Source organism: Periophthalmus magnuspinnatus, chromosome 4 (genome assembly GCF_009829125.3).
Source record: "Periophthalmus magnuspinnatus isolate fPerMag1 chromosome 4, fPerMag1.2.pri, whole genome shotgun sequence".
NCBI lineage: Eukaryota > Metazoa > Chordata > Actinopteri > Gobiiformes > Gobiidae > Periophthalmus > Periophthalmus magnuspinnatus.
In genome coordinates this window covers 20,863,303-20,877,875 of record NC_047129.1, presented here as the reverse complement: position 1 = coordinate 20,877,875, position 14,573 = coordinate 20,863,303, and the positions used below count along the sequence as shown (strand labels likewise).

The 14,573-nt window shown below is 39.8% G+C and overlaps 1 protein-coding gene across 1 annotated transcript in view; it reads left to right on the top strand.

Moving 5' to 3' along the window:
* The window catches only part of LOC117369864 (receptor-type tyrosine-protein phosphatase S-like), a 48,145-nt gene extending 35,357 nt beyond the window's left edge, over positions 1-12,788 (top strand). Inside the window, exons 21-30 of the mRNA XM_055221042.1 lie at positions 492-667; positions 1,081-1,200; positions 1,888-2,042; positions 2,717-3,002; positions 4,052-4,230; positions 5,469-5,595; positions 7,221-7,346; positions 7,878-8,032; positions 10,286-10,421; positions 12,612-12,788. Of these exons, the coding sequence (XP_055077017.1) occupies positions 492-667; positions 1,081-1,200; positions 1,888-2,042; positions 2,717-3,002; positions 4,052-4,230; positions 5,469-5,595; positions 7,221-7,346; positions 7,878-8,032; positions 10,286-10,421; positions 12,612-12,689 (1,538 nt within the window). The 3' untranslated portion in view covers positions 12,690-12,788. The remainder of the gene's footprint in view (positions 1-491; positions 668-1,080; positions 1,201-1,887; positions 2,043-2,716; positions 3,003-4,051; positions 4,231-5,468; positions 5,596-7,220; positions 7,347-7,877; positions 8,033-10,285; positions 10,422-12,611) is intronic.
* The last annotated feature ends 1,785 nt before the right edge of the window (positions 12,789-14,573 follow it).

Sequence of the window (14,573 nt, the reverse complement as noted above, 5' to 3'; positions counted from 1 at the left end):
AACTCTATACACCTTCATTAAAATAATGTTGATGATTTCAGCCCTACACTTGCCCATCTGTACTGAACAAAAGGTAAAACATAGATGCTTACTTGAAAACTACCACTTTATGACATCAGTCATTTTGAGTTTTGGAAATGTAGACTAAATAATACAGGATTACTGTGTGAATGAAACAAAACACAACTCCGGGTATTTTTTTGATGAGGTAACATCATTATAACACGGCTTAATACTCACAAGAATCAATCTAGCCTCTTTAGGCTCTTTAGCTATTTAGTTTGTTTGCATTTCCAGAATTAGTTTGCTTCTTTTTTAAATGTGTTGTATTTGGTCATTATAATGTATGTTAGAGCGTAATTATCCTATAGTTATTGTTTATAGTATTTGTTATAGTAAATGCATTGTACAAAAAGTCAAGTAAAGCACCTGTTTTTAAATGTCTGCAAAGATTATGCTGTGGATGAAGTGGCAGCCTGTTTCTGCTTCAGGGGTCCTGGGCAGTGACTACATCAATGCTAACTACATTGATGGCTACAGGAAGCAGAATGCATACATTGCCACTCAGGGGCCACTGCTGGGGACGCTGGGGGACTTCTGGAGGATGGTGTGGGAACAGAATGTTTGTACTATCGTCATGATGACACGCCTGGAAGAGAACTCTCGAGTGAGTGCACTGTGCACAAAAAACCTAAGTAACAATATTTCAAATTATAGATAAGTCAATAACTCCACTGACTATAGGATGTAAATAACATACAACGGAGGTAGTCATACCATTGTATCCCTAACTGGATATAGTGCCCCTGATTTTATCATTTTAACTACAAAAATTTAAACATTCCATTTCCTAAAACAGCTTGTTGAGAGTTGACTGTAAATGACACAAATAGTTCACTCTATTTAGTCCATTTTGACATTCTTAACAAAAAATGTAGTAGTAAAACACTTTCACGGTTTTTCAGAATCTCCCACACATATCCACATAAAAATCATTTGAGATCACTAAGTGTGTTGTTTGTTTGTTTTTTATTTTCTCTTTACTGTTCTTAATGTTCCTCCTTGGTTCTTGGACTACAGATAAAGTGTGAGCAGTACTGGCCGAGCCGTGGCACAGAGACCTACGGTATCATGCAAGTGAGCACCGTGGACACAGTGGAGCTGGCCACCTACAGTCTGCGCACTTTTACCCTCCACAAGGTGGGCCTACCACGCATCAGGTCGTGGAAAGGTCAACATATACTTTATCTCCCAGAGGTTTATGATGTGTTGTGATGTGATTAGCATAAAAAGCAACTCAACATTTAGAAATGCTGAAGATGATGAAAAAATTATAAGCCAAAGGAGCACGGTTTGGAGTTGGCACTTACCAATAACGGCACAATGAAACGTTTTGAGTATAATGTAAACATTTATCAAGAAAGCACAAGCTTAAAGTACAAATGTGCTTAAGTCATATCACAGCTCGTCATACCACGCCAAGGACTGAATGGACGGTGCTTTTGTCTATGCCAGATGCACAGCTTCATACAAATATTCATAAAAGTGGTACAACTTTTATAGATTTAATAGCATGTATTTAATGGAATACAATGTGATTAAACAGGTTGCATGTTCAAGATTCCTCTTTATAAATATTATTGTTCATTTCAAATCTCCTCTCCCCTCTGCTCCACATACAAGCTGCTCGCTCAACTCACAGCAGCTGGATTTTCATGTGTTTAGGGCATGTGTTTAGGGCATGTGTTTAGGCACATGTTACCATAGAGATCTACCCCAATAAGAACTAATCCAGCTTTGTAGTACCACTAAACCACAAACTTACCTCAGTAACTCTATAATCAAGCTATGTACTGCAAGCCTCATGTGTGCACACCGTATGTCTAGAATGGCTGCAGTATGAAAAGAGAAGTACGGCAGTTCCAGTTTGTGGCCTGGCCTGACCATGGTGTGCCCGAATATCCCACTCACATGCTGGGTTTCCTGTGCAAGGTCCGAGCCTGGAGGCCCCCGGATGGTGGGCCCATTGTGGTGCACTGCAGGTAAGAACTCAGCACTTCTAAATGTAGCTCAGGGGAGTTCTGATTAAAACCTGTTTTTAGACACTGAAAAACAGCATGATCACACTACAGCCTAGTCACACTAAATCACAGTCATTAGATGTAACTGTTATTTTTGTGCCAGTATACCCATGTGGTGTACCATCTCTGTATTTCAGTAGTTAAGGGAATATCTATCATGTCTTATTTACTTGAATACAGAATATTAATCAAAATTTTCCTAATGAATGGGTTTTTGTCAATTTCTTCTGTGACCTAGTATTGTCTCAATTTCAAACTTGATTCCATACTGAATTGAATATGAATATAATGTAAATCTCATACACAAAATAATAGCACTTTCTTTATGTTCCCATTATGTCTTATACTTATTCTGATTAAGCTCAAATGCATACTAAAACTTTTCAGGAAAGCTGAAATTTATCCTGTTAATGTTCTAGTTCCAATACTATATTAATTTTAGTGTTGATTAGTATCTGACTTTCAATACATTTGACAACTCTACTGTGAGCTAATTTTAATTTCATAATTTATGGATTAACTTGAAATAAAAAATAAAAAAAAGCTAATGGCGTAAGGTTCTTGGGGGGGCATTATTCACCAGGCCCTCTGATTAAAAGATAGTAGCAGTGGCTAACGTAGCTGTGTGTTTAAAGTGCTGGAGTGGGCCGGACTGGATGCTTCATTGCTATAGACGCCATGTTGGAGAGGATGAAGCACCAGCAGTCTGTGGACATATATGGTCACGTGACATGTATGCGCGCACAGAGAAACTACATGATCCAGACTGAGGAGCAGTATGTTTTCATTCATAACACTGCACTGGATGCTGCCATCTGTGGTCACACAGAAGTGGCAGCCCACTGCCTTCACACGCACGTGCACCAGCTGAGCCAGCCAGCACGAGGACACACCTGCAGCCCCATGCAGCTGGAGTTCAAGGTCAGTATTTGCCCTCAAGACATCAAAGCACCCCACTTGCTTGTTCAGATAAATAAGCTTGGTGACATCCATCCATTTTCTTCCTCTTATCTGGGGCCGGGTCGCGGAGGCAGCAGTCTAAGCAGGGACTCCCAGACTTCCCACCTACCCTTTGGGGTCCCACTGGAGGAGCTGGAGGACATGTCTGGGGTGATGGGAGTCTGGGAATATCTGCTTAGACTGCTGCCCCCACAACCTGGCCCCCGGATAACCAGAAGAAAATGGGTGGGTGGATTAAGATTTTTGTCATAAAATAGCAGGTTTTTTGGTCTAGTCACTGATAGAAATTATCAGGGTAAACATTTGTGCATTCACCTTTTGAATATTTCATGACAAAGTACATTATAATGTAACAGAAAAAAACTGCCCCGTGCCCCCCTCTGAGAGTATGACATCATCACATTTTATAATCTGAAAACTATCAATTTCTTTCTACTATCAATCTTTATAAAAAAAGGGAAGCACTTTATGTATTTATGGACAGAGAAGATGTCTGGTTTTAACAAAAGTTGAATTTCTTGGCTTGTTCTGCTGTTGACGCTTTGACCAATCAGATTCAAATATTTGCGATGACTTTCTGCCTCATTTCAGAGCACTCCACATCTCAATCTGACATAAACCAGGTTAAACAAGCAGCAGATTTGGACAGTCCTTTATTTGTGAAGAATGGCCTGCAGTCTTTATTTCTTAATTTTGCAGGCAGAAATATGGGAAACAACAACAACTAGTTCCCTAAAAGCGCATCAGCATTACTTGCTAGTTCACTGCAGATGAAAATGCTCCATAATCAGACGCAGAGAGCACAGAGCAGTCTAATTTTGTTCCCAAGAACTCCTTTTACACTATACTATCTGGGGGCCAAATATTACTTTACTGCCCCCATTAATACCCCCAGTTAATACCCCATAGAATAAAAAAAAAAAAACTTCTTTAAGCGAAGAACAAACTCAACACAATTGAAAGTTACATTTCTGCCACCATCATCCTTGTTTCTGTTACTGTTTTGTCAGAAGCTGTCCAGCTGTGCAGTAACCCCCTCCACATGTATCACTGCCAGTTTGCTGTGCAACAAATCCAAAAACCGTCTGCTAACCATCCTGCCGTTTGAGCCTAGCCGCGTGAGTCTGCAGCCCCTCAGAGGAATGCAAGGCTCAGACTACATCAACGCCAGCTTCATTGATGGATACAGGTCCAACACCACCCATCGCAACAGCACAGAATTTATTGCCATTTACTCATTAAAAGTTATGTTGTCATTTTACAGCTGTGAGAAAAAGCATAAACGGTAGAGAGAGAGACTGGGAAAGAGCGAGAGTGTGAGGGAGACAGAGAGAGAGAAATGAGAGAAAGAGAGAAAAGAGGTGAGAGCAAGTGAGACGGAGAGAGCATGAAGGCAGAAAAACAGTGGCATTTTCAAGGAGGTCAGATGTCAGAAGATGGTTAGGGGATAGCTCCAGTTAAAAAGAAAGGGAGGAAAGTTCTGTGTTTACCATCTGAAAGGAGGAGAGTAGATTGATGGTAGGACCAAGGATACGAGGGCTTCTGGGTGTTTGAGCAGTATACAAATATACACCTGTGCTCATATGATATTCCCCAAAACTACTGCATAATCAACTAATAATAATAATAATAATAATAATAATAATAATAATAATAATACATCACAGTAACTCAGAGACACTTCACAATAGTGTAAGACAAAACAAGGACAGGACAAAGAAAACAAGTAGTGAGGAAGCAGTCGTTTATGGGGGTTATAGGCTGTGAGGAAAATGTAAGTTTTGAGCTGTTTTTTGAAAGTGTTTAATGAGTCAGAGTTTCTGATGTGGAGGGGGAGAAAATTCCAGAGGGTGGGTGCAGCGATGGCAAAAGCTTGGCCCCCCTAGGTCCGATGTTTTGGTTTGACTGTGGGAGTGAGGAGGTTTGAGTCAGCTGATCGGAGGCGGCGGGAGGGGTGGGGGGTTGGACAAGGTTAATGAAGGGCCTGGTTTACAGTTTCAGCCTTAATGGCCTATAGGCTTGCTCTATTGTTCTTTGTTTCCTTTGTTTTCTTTGGGTCTCAGAAACAGGAATGGGGGGGCCTTAGACATCATCTATATACCCATGTATAACTCCATCCTGAGACCCAAAGCAAACAAAGGAAACAAAGAGAATAGAGCGGGCCAGTAGGACCATTACAGGTTGAATATGGGCCATTAAGGCTGAAACTGTAAACAATAGCTGTTTACAGTTTCATTGTAGTTAGCTCCTCTCTTCAGATGGATTTAAGGCAGTGTGCACCTGCAATCTGACCAGAACTGAGGAAGCGGCTTGGATGAGCAGCAAAACATCTTCACTCCTACAACATTTTGTCCGGTTGACAGATTTAACTTTGGCTTTTACTTCTTGTCACACATGTTTGAGTCAGAATGTCTGTGCCCTCCTCAGACAGCAGAGGGCGTACATCGCTACACAGGGCCCTCTAGCTGACACTACAGAGGACTTCTGGAGGATGCTGTGGGAACACAACTCCACCATTGTGGTTATGCTCACCAGACTGAGCGAGATGGGACGGGTAAGCACACAGCTGGCCCCCACGGTGTGTCATCCAGGAGAGCTCTATACTAGTGCAAGGTCCAAAAAGTGCTTATCCATACTCCATGTACAGTTGAGCATTTGATTTTTGTTGTACAAAATAGGAAAACCACCTATTTCCAACTAAAATGAAAATAGGGGAATTGGAAAATTGTAAAACAAAAACAAGTTAGGCCTATTTCCTATTTGTCCATATTGTCCTTAGGGAGCAGCCCTGAAAGGTCTGTGCCCAGAGAAGCTAGATAGGCTATACTCGTGTAGTGAATGTGTAAGGTGAAACATTATATATAATATACATACATACACACACACACATACACACACACACCCCTACACACACCCACACACACACACACACACACACACACACACACAGGCTACACTTCTCAAGCTCATTTGAGCTTGAGAAGTGTAGCTGAATGCTGATAAAGAGAGGGAAGGTAGAAGGGGTGTCATTCCCAGAAGGAACAATAGTAGACTTTGAGGACAGTTACAAGTACCTTGGTATTCCACAAGCAAATGGCAACCTTGAAATGAGGAAAGCAGCCACGGCCAAATACCTCCAGCAAATAAGGCAAACTCTGAAGCTGACTACAATATTATGTCCTTGTGTCTCCTGGACCGCGCAGTGTCCTCAAGCGTCCCCGAGCCCCCTAGTGTGTGTCTAATTGCCCGATGCTGTTGTTGATGCTGATGTTCAAGCCATAAGTTTGTTCTGCAAACGCAGACAAACCGTAACATGTAATAATAGACTGTATAATCTACAGACCTAATAATCAGACTGTTAAGATCAGAAGCAACACATTGGTGTGCAAAGTATAGAACAGACAGATTTAATCTGTGCATCACTGGTTCAACTGATTTTCAATTGCCTGCATTCCAAATCATATAAAACAAAGAATGGAAAATAAGAAATAATCCAATGCTATGAGTAGATTTGTCAAGATGCTCAAACTCGATTTCACTACCAAGGAATAGACTTTGGTCAATACTGATTCAGATACTACAATGATAATAAAATAAAAGGCTTTCTTTTGACAATAGAATATTATTTTCAACATTAAATAATAGTACTTTATTTTATATTATCATGTGGACTTATATCTGTGTTATCCCTCAGTTGGAGTTGTTTTGTTTCATTCACACATGTTTGAGTAACCCTTTATGGTCTGTCTAGATCTCCAAGGCTCAAAATGCTCTGTTCCACTTTGTGATGTCATGTAGTGGTAGTTTTCAAGTTAACAGCCACCTTTTTACATTTAGTTAAGTAGAGATTGACAATCATCCCACTGATTCTAATGAAGGTGTATGGAGATTATAAACACAGTGGAGCACTTCTTGTATTACCACATAACATCTGGAACAGATGGTGGAACAGAGATTTAAGAGACAAAAAGCAACTTCAGGTATGTTTTAATGAGGAAACAACATTATAACATAGACCAGAAAATAGCATATTATGGGCCCTTTAAGTGTATTTATGTTGTGTGAAATTACAAGACAAGAACAGTCATAAACATTTTCACATCTTGTTTTGATATCATTTTACAATCAAGGAACCCGTGTTATCCAGATTAATGGTCAGATCAATGTTTGCATTTGTAGGAGAAGTGCCACCAGTACTGGCCTACCAAAACATCTGCCCGATCCCAGTACTTTCTGTTGGAGCTGATGGCTGAGTACAACATGCCCCAGTACATCCTACGGGAGTTCAAGGTCACAGACACCCGGGTACGTTCTACACGTGTGTGTTAAACATGTGCCAATCAAGCAAAATATAAGGTATGTTTTTGATGAGGAAACAACATAACATAGATCAGAAAATAGGGTCCTAAAATGACCCTAATGTCCAAAAATATCATATATAAATCTCGGTTATGAACCTTATATTCCATTATATATTTAGATATTGTTTATTTAAAGTAAAGTAAGTGGAATGTTCCACAGTAGGCCATTAAATATTCAAGTTTTTCAATATTGCTCAAAAATACCCAAAAAAACATACTGTTCTAAGTGTTGCTGTCACCACTCCCTAGAGTATCTTTATAGAGATAAGTAGGTTTAATGCCATACTGTGAAAAATTCCATACAAAGCACTAACATCTCTATGGCGACAAGCAGGTGGCACCTCGAGCACCTTTAAAGGGTCCAGATTAATATGGCTTCAAGCTCACGTCAATTTTGTGTAATCTAGGACCTTTAAGTATTCACTCTTTTGTTTATTTTAACCTGTATTTTGTTGATTCACTCCTTTCTTTTCAGAATGTCGAGTCCAGAACCATAAGGCAATTCCACTTCACAGGCTGGCCAGAACAAGGAGTCCCCAAAACAGCAGAAGACTTTATTGATTTCATTGGACAAGTTCACAAGACTAAGGAGCAGTTTGGCCAAGATGGACCTATCACTGTACACTGCAGGTGATTGAAATATAAAAAGCGCTTTTTGCATTTATGATGTGCAAATGAATTTAGCAAAGGTATCAAATTTATTGTGTGTGTCAATTTGAATAGTCATATTTAGCATATCACATAAGCCGGCAGCTATTTACTTAACAAACATAAGCAGCTGTCAATCAAGACATGCAAAAAAAGGTTTTGACCCACATTATTTGTGATGGTTGCACACATGGATGACACACAACTGCTATTGAGTAGAGGCTAGGTGGGCACGCACTGGGCTTGTGGCCCGATTGACTTTGTCCTCCAAGTCTATTATTTCTGTGGTTTCTTTTCTCCTGGCCATTATGACATCAAATCAAGCCGCTTCATAAGCGTGCCGGTCTCCTTTATCACATCTGCGACCTGGCCTCCCAATGCAGGAACTTGACCCTCAGTGTTGTAATTGTGGTCATCGCCTCCTTCATTTTTTAAATGCCAGATTGTGTATCTATCATGCCCCTTTCAAGTTTTGCTAAATTGCGTCCAACATTTTTTTATTACTTGCAACCTTCTCCAGAGTGCCTCCCATTTTAGATCTGGGCAAGTGTATCCATTCTACGCTCTTATTACTATGACTCATACAGTGGGGGTCATTTCCTGAGCTGTCTCCCTGGCAATGATAGCACAGATTTATTTATTTTTTTTTTTTTTTACATTTTATAGAATACCTATTATATATAAAATCCATTTAATACTGTAGTAACCATGTTATGAATGGCAAATACATTGATTTGGTGCTCAGACCCTGGCAGAAGATATTGCGATGAAGGGCAGGCCAGTTAGATCACGTTTAGGAGATGTCTTCTCCCCCAAAGAAAGGAAGTGCCGAAATCTATGCCACAGGGTGATACTAGATTGATTAGCGGTCAGAAAATGATACTAGGAATTGGGAAACTTGAGCAATGAGAAGTGGCCTAAATGATGAATGACATCAGAGGATGAACTGGGATGTACACGGCAGCGCTTTACAGATGACTTTAAATGAGCCGGCAGCAGTTGCCAGGAAGTTATTAGAAGAGTGTGGCAGCGAATGCCGGCAGGACATGAGGCAGGGATTGCCTGAAAAACATGACATGGATTATTCTCCAGCATTGGACTTTAGACCTACTAGGTATGCAGAGAGCGCTGAGCAGCTAAGATGCAAGGCCGGGCGAATGTACAGGACATAGCGGATGAAGACTTGCCCGAGTTGTTGAAGAGCTTCAGTGGAAATGCTTTCAGTGGCTGCGGCAGTGGCTTCCCCTATTCTAAAGAGTACTCGAAGTAAAGGTGAGAGTGACTTTAAGGGATTTTTGACATGGGCTGGCCTTCAGAAGTGATGATCACTTTAGATGTGGAACAGCCCTTATTAATAACCTCTACAACTGCCATGTTATTGGTGGAACCAGAAAGCGAGTTCGGACTGGCAGCCACTGTCAAGTGTGACTGGGTCGAGCAGAGAGGGAATGGAGCCAGACAGGTCGAGCAACCTGGAGATGAAAGAGCACCCCTTAGGGATAATTTTCATGGCAAAATTGTGGTGCTACAATACACACAGGAGTTGGTGCTTGGAGACAATGTTGCAGAAATGACAGCAGACATTAATAGAATAGAGCTTCGGAGATATAAACAGGCAGAGGATACTCTTGCAACCAAAGGTAAGATTCACTGGAAAATAAAATTTTGACTTGCACTTAACCCCGAAAAGATGCCACTGTGAAGGATCAATGGGTACAATCTTAAAAGCGTCGTGATGTCTGTTTTGGTGTGCCACGCTCCTAGGTGACGTGATCAACCGTGACGTAATAAAGGGGTGACAGTTCTGGGGGAATGAAACTATTGATGCTAGGGATGGAGCTGGAGTGTAATGCAGAGTGGTCGAGAATCAAATACCTTTTACCAGAATACTTCTGAGTGAGGGTGCCGTGCGGGCCAATAACGCAGCCTTTTGGAAGTTCCCTCTGTAAGAACTTAGAAACGATCTCCGCAGCGCCAATTGCAGATTACTGGAGACATGTGAAGAGTTGGGCAGGAAGGATCCTGGATCTATGAGACTGTAAGACTGTATGTCTTTTTATACAGTGTTTGTAAAGTTCTGGTTTCAACTGTATACATGCATAATTTGGCATGCATGTCTTAACAGCTGGCTTACCCCATATGGAATGCATGGGATTCTTGTATTAGTTTAGTCGTTAAAATTTCAGTGTGCTCTCAAGTAGACGCATGACCCCAGTGGTGTCTGTGTGTGTACAGTGCTGGAGTAGGTCGGACCGGTGTATTCGTGGCTCTAAGCATCGTCCTGGAGCGGCTGAGGTATGAGGCGGTGGTGGACGTGTTCCAGACCGTTAAAGTACTCCGCACCCAGAGGCCAGACATGGTGCAGACTGAGGTGAGGCCACAAGAACTCTATTTACCAATGTAAAGTCATACTCTTTATGTCTATGGAATCCCCTCAATCATCCAGGTATCATCCATAGCAAAAGAAAAATATCTGTCAACAGGACAAAGGTTTTAGAGTAAAGATGTTTTAACACTCATCCAAGCAGCTTCTTCAGTTCTGGTCGATTGCTGGTGGGATACTACCTTACATGTATCTGAAGAGAGGAGCTAACTACACTGAAACTAACACACCTATTTGTTAATAGTTTCTGTTGGTTTGCGAGGTCTATTGCAGTGTGAACTGTCCCCAAGTCATATTTAGCATATTCGTCCAGGCCCCTCATGAGTGATCTCACACCTGGCAATCCCAATTTTTATCCCCGTTTTGATTTAGGTCTGAGAATGGAGTTATAAATGGGTGATAAATGGTGTCTACGCCCCCCAAAACTGTTCAAAGAGGGTTGTTTTTTGGCTCTCTTAGATCTACTGAAGGCTCATTTTGCATTTTGGATATCCACAAGCAGAGTGGGCTTTTTGGACATGTTGTTCTTTCATATTGATGGACAGTATTATTGCCTGTCTGAACTAATTAAGCCAAATTGGTAAAAATGTAATTAAATTTTACACGGTGTGTAAAATAGATAAAATAACTCTCATTTATTTATTTTTGACTAAAATCAAAATCTCAAATGGTATATTATAGGGATGTCTTATTTTTTTGCATGTGTGTCACACTTAACTGTTTCAGATCGTCAAGCAAATTTAAATATTAAACAAAGATAACCTGATAAAATCATCTCGGAAAAAATGTATATTATGTTTAATTTGTTAAAAGAAAAGTACTATCCAAAACTATATGATCCTGTGTGAAAGAGTAATTGCCCCCCTTGTTAAATGATGAGGTAACTGTGATTAATCATATTATTGAGTTCAGTTTCATAGCCACACCCAGGCCTGATTGCTGCCAGAACTTTCAAATCAAGAGATCACTTAAATAGAACCTGTCTGACAAGGTGAAGTCAGCCATATTGAACCCAAAGAAATTCAGGAGCAGATAAGAAGAAAAGTAATTGGCATGTCACAGTCTGGAAAAAGTTGGAATGCCATTTTGTAAATCTTTGGGACTCACGGTGAGAGCCATTATCCACAAATTGAGAAAGCATGGTACACAGTGTAAGGAGAGTAAGGAGAGTAAGGATACCCCCCAAACAAACAAACAAAAAAGCTTTAATTTTTGGCCAAAAAGGTTTCTATGGGCTTTACATTGAGGGTTGAAGGGTCTGAAAAATGTGTTGTGTTCTTTCCATAAATTGTGCCTGACTTTTGGGAGGTCAATTCATATGCAAGTGGGAAAAAAATCCCAGTTACCAGTTGCCTTGAAATTTTGAGTTCCAAACTCAGAGCGTTTCAGTTGCTTTCATTTCTTTAAGTTTTGATAAAGCAAAATTAAAATGTTAGTTTTACTGGACAAATAAATACATGCTGTTATCCAACAATTACGGTTTCTAAAACTCAAATGTAAAGAGTAGATTTTTAGAAAAATTTCTACTCTTTAGCTAATTTCTGTAATAGACTTCAAACCACTGCCATTTAGATTTGATGCAGTTAATCATCAAAAATGTGTTGGGTTCTAATTACTCAATATTTCAAAATGAGATGACATTTTAAAAGGTCTATTTAAGGAGAGAAACCTAATCAGTTCAAGTGTGTATGTTCCCATAATCAGTTTCAGCGATACATGTGTGCAAGGTACAGTGTAGACTGCACTGTCCCCACTGGTTAGCTAAGTTCCCCATTAGTTTTCTAATACGGTTTGATTTTCCTTGTGTACAATTTAGATACAAATTAAATATTATCCAGTTGTATTTATTTATTTAAGAAAATGTGTAATGATACATATGAATGAACATTTAGACAAATGTAAATATGACCGATTCTAGCCTTGGGGTAATTTCCATCTGCTACAGTTTTATATTTATCAGACTGTAACAGCTCTCGCACATTGCATTTTGAGCTCAGGAAAATGTCATTACTCACCCAGTTCTCACTGCCTGAATTCAGAATATTGTGATGTCATCTGCGTAACCTATTGTTAGAAGTACCATTGCCTCAAAAAGGTCCTTACTGTGAGGCAGGGGAACAGTAGTGTCAAAGAAGGATGCCTGATGAAATGTCTCACTCTGAATTTGTCTTGTTCTAGGAGCAATACCAGTTTTGTTACCGTGCAGCGCTGGAGTATGTGGGCACGTTTGATCACTGCGCAACATGGTCTCACTGAGGGCATCTCAGAGGTGTATGGGTAATCCATATACCAAACCAGATGGGCCAAACTATAGTACGTCAACTGCAGACGGAACAAAGCCAAACCACAGACTGAACCAGGCCAAGTTAACCACAGACTAGGGCTGTCACTGTAACTACATTTTGTATTTTCATGAGGCTCCACGCACATGCCCGGCATCATTTTACTATTCAATTATGAACCAATTTTCAACTATGAACCAAACTGTGATAAGGTGCCTCTGCCCCTTGAAGAAATGGCGTGTTGGTGCTAAAGCTAAATGCTATCGTGTCCCTTCAGTCATAGGGCTCAAGTCTTGAGCAGACAGGGTTTTACTTTGGGCATATGGGCTTTACGCATTACTTACTGGAGGGGCGGCAGACTTGAATGCAGGCAGTGCTAAAACCACGTGAAGTTTGGCTCAACACCTAATAACTTGTGCTCTGGCTGTGGAGCCGACAAGTGTCCACATGTGTTCTGTCTCACATGAGTTTAATGCAGGACAGTGTTATAACATAATAGTATATACTCATAACTCTTCTCTAAAACTACATTTAGTGAACAGAAGTGGCAGTTTCTGACGTTTACGCATGTCTATCACTCATGCCTGGCTCTTTTTCTAAAGTTATTTTTCCAAGTACAGCCCAATTTGCATGTATTATTATGAGCCTACGTGCTATACACCACACGTAAAGTTACCGCAAGGGAAATTCTTAACTGAACCAGGCAATCTGCAGACAAAATCACGCCAAACTACAGATTTAACCAGGCAAACCACAGACTGAACCAAGCCAAACTGAACTAGGCCAAAACACAGACTGAGCCAGGCCGACCACAGAGTGAATCAGGCCAACTGAGTCAGGTCAACCACAGACTGAACAGTTCTTCAAATGCCCTTACATTATATATGTACCTCCATATTTACTTTGTATTTTTACAGAATACCTACTGTATGGACAATTTCTCTCCATATTGTATGTTAACAATCAACCTGATCCAGTTGTACTTTCACATATCTATGGATACTACCTAAATTACTACTGCTTGGCAGCATGCCAGCTTTGTGAGTTAATTTTGTATCCGTCAACAAAATCTTGACTGAAGACACGGTGTGCTATGATGCATTCAGTGGGCTTGGGAAATAAAAATTTTGCCACTAAAAAAAATACTAACTTACATAATTATAGTTTCACAATTCAGAATAAGCTGAAAAATTGTTAAGTTTCAGAAATGGTTCAACTGGACACAATAGTAAATAACAGATATTACAAATAAAATTTTTTGGATTGTTATATATTAAAACGGATGTGTTTGTATGTAATGGAGTTGACAATAATTGAATTATGCCAGTTTTTTCTATTTAAAAATGAACTTGTTCATGTACAGCTGAGACCTCACTCTACAAAGCTACATAACTCAGAAATATAGGTGCATACATTTGAAACTATATCTACCCCCAACTTTTTAATTATTATTTTATTATTACTTTTCCCACACTGTTTTATGTATTTACAGTAAAAAACAGATTTCCCACAAATTTTACATATAAAAATGTAATATTTATATATAAAAAACAAAAGAAATATGTACATTGTTTAGTTAAAGTTGATGACAGAACATGGACAGTTTTGGCCAAGTACACACAGTCAAATCACACAGTAAACTAATAAAGATGTAATGGCATTCAATTTGTTGTTGTGATTTCATTCAATTCTCAATATCATATGCCCCAACTTAAAGGTAATATTATGTACTGCACAGAAGAGTCAAGTAATGTAAAGGAGGCTTTAAACATAGCTGCTAGCTTCATATTTGAGATGCATCTTTATGAGGGGTTGAGTCACTTGAAACAATCTTGCCTTTAAAAACATGAATAAGCGC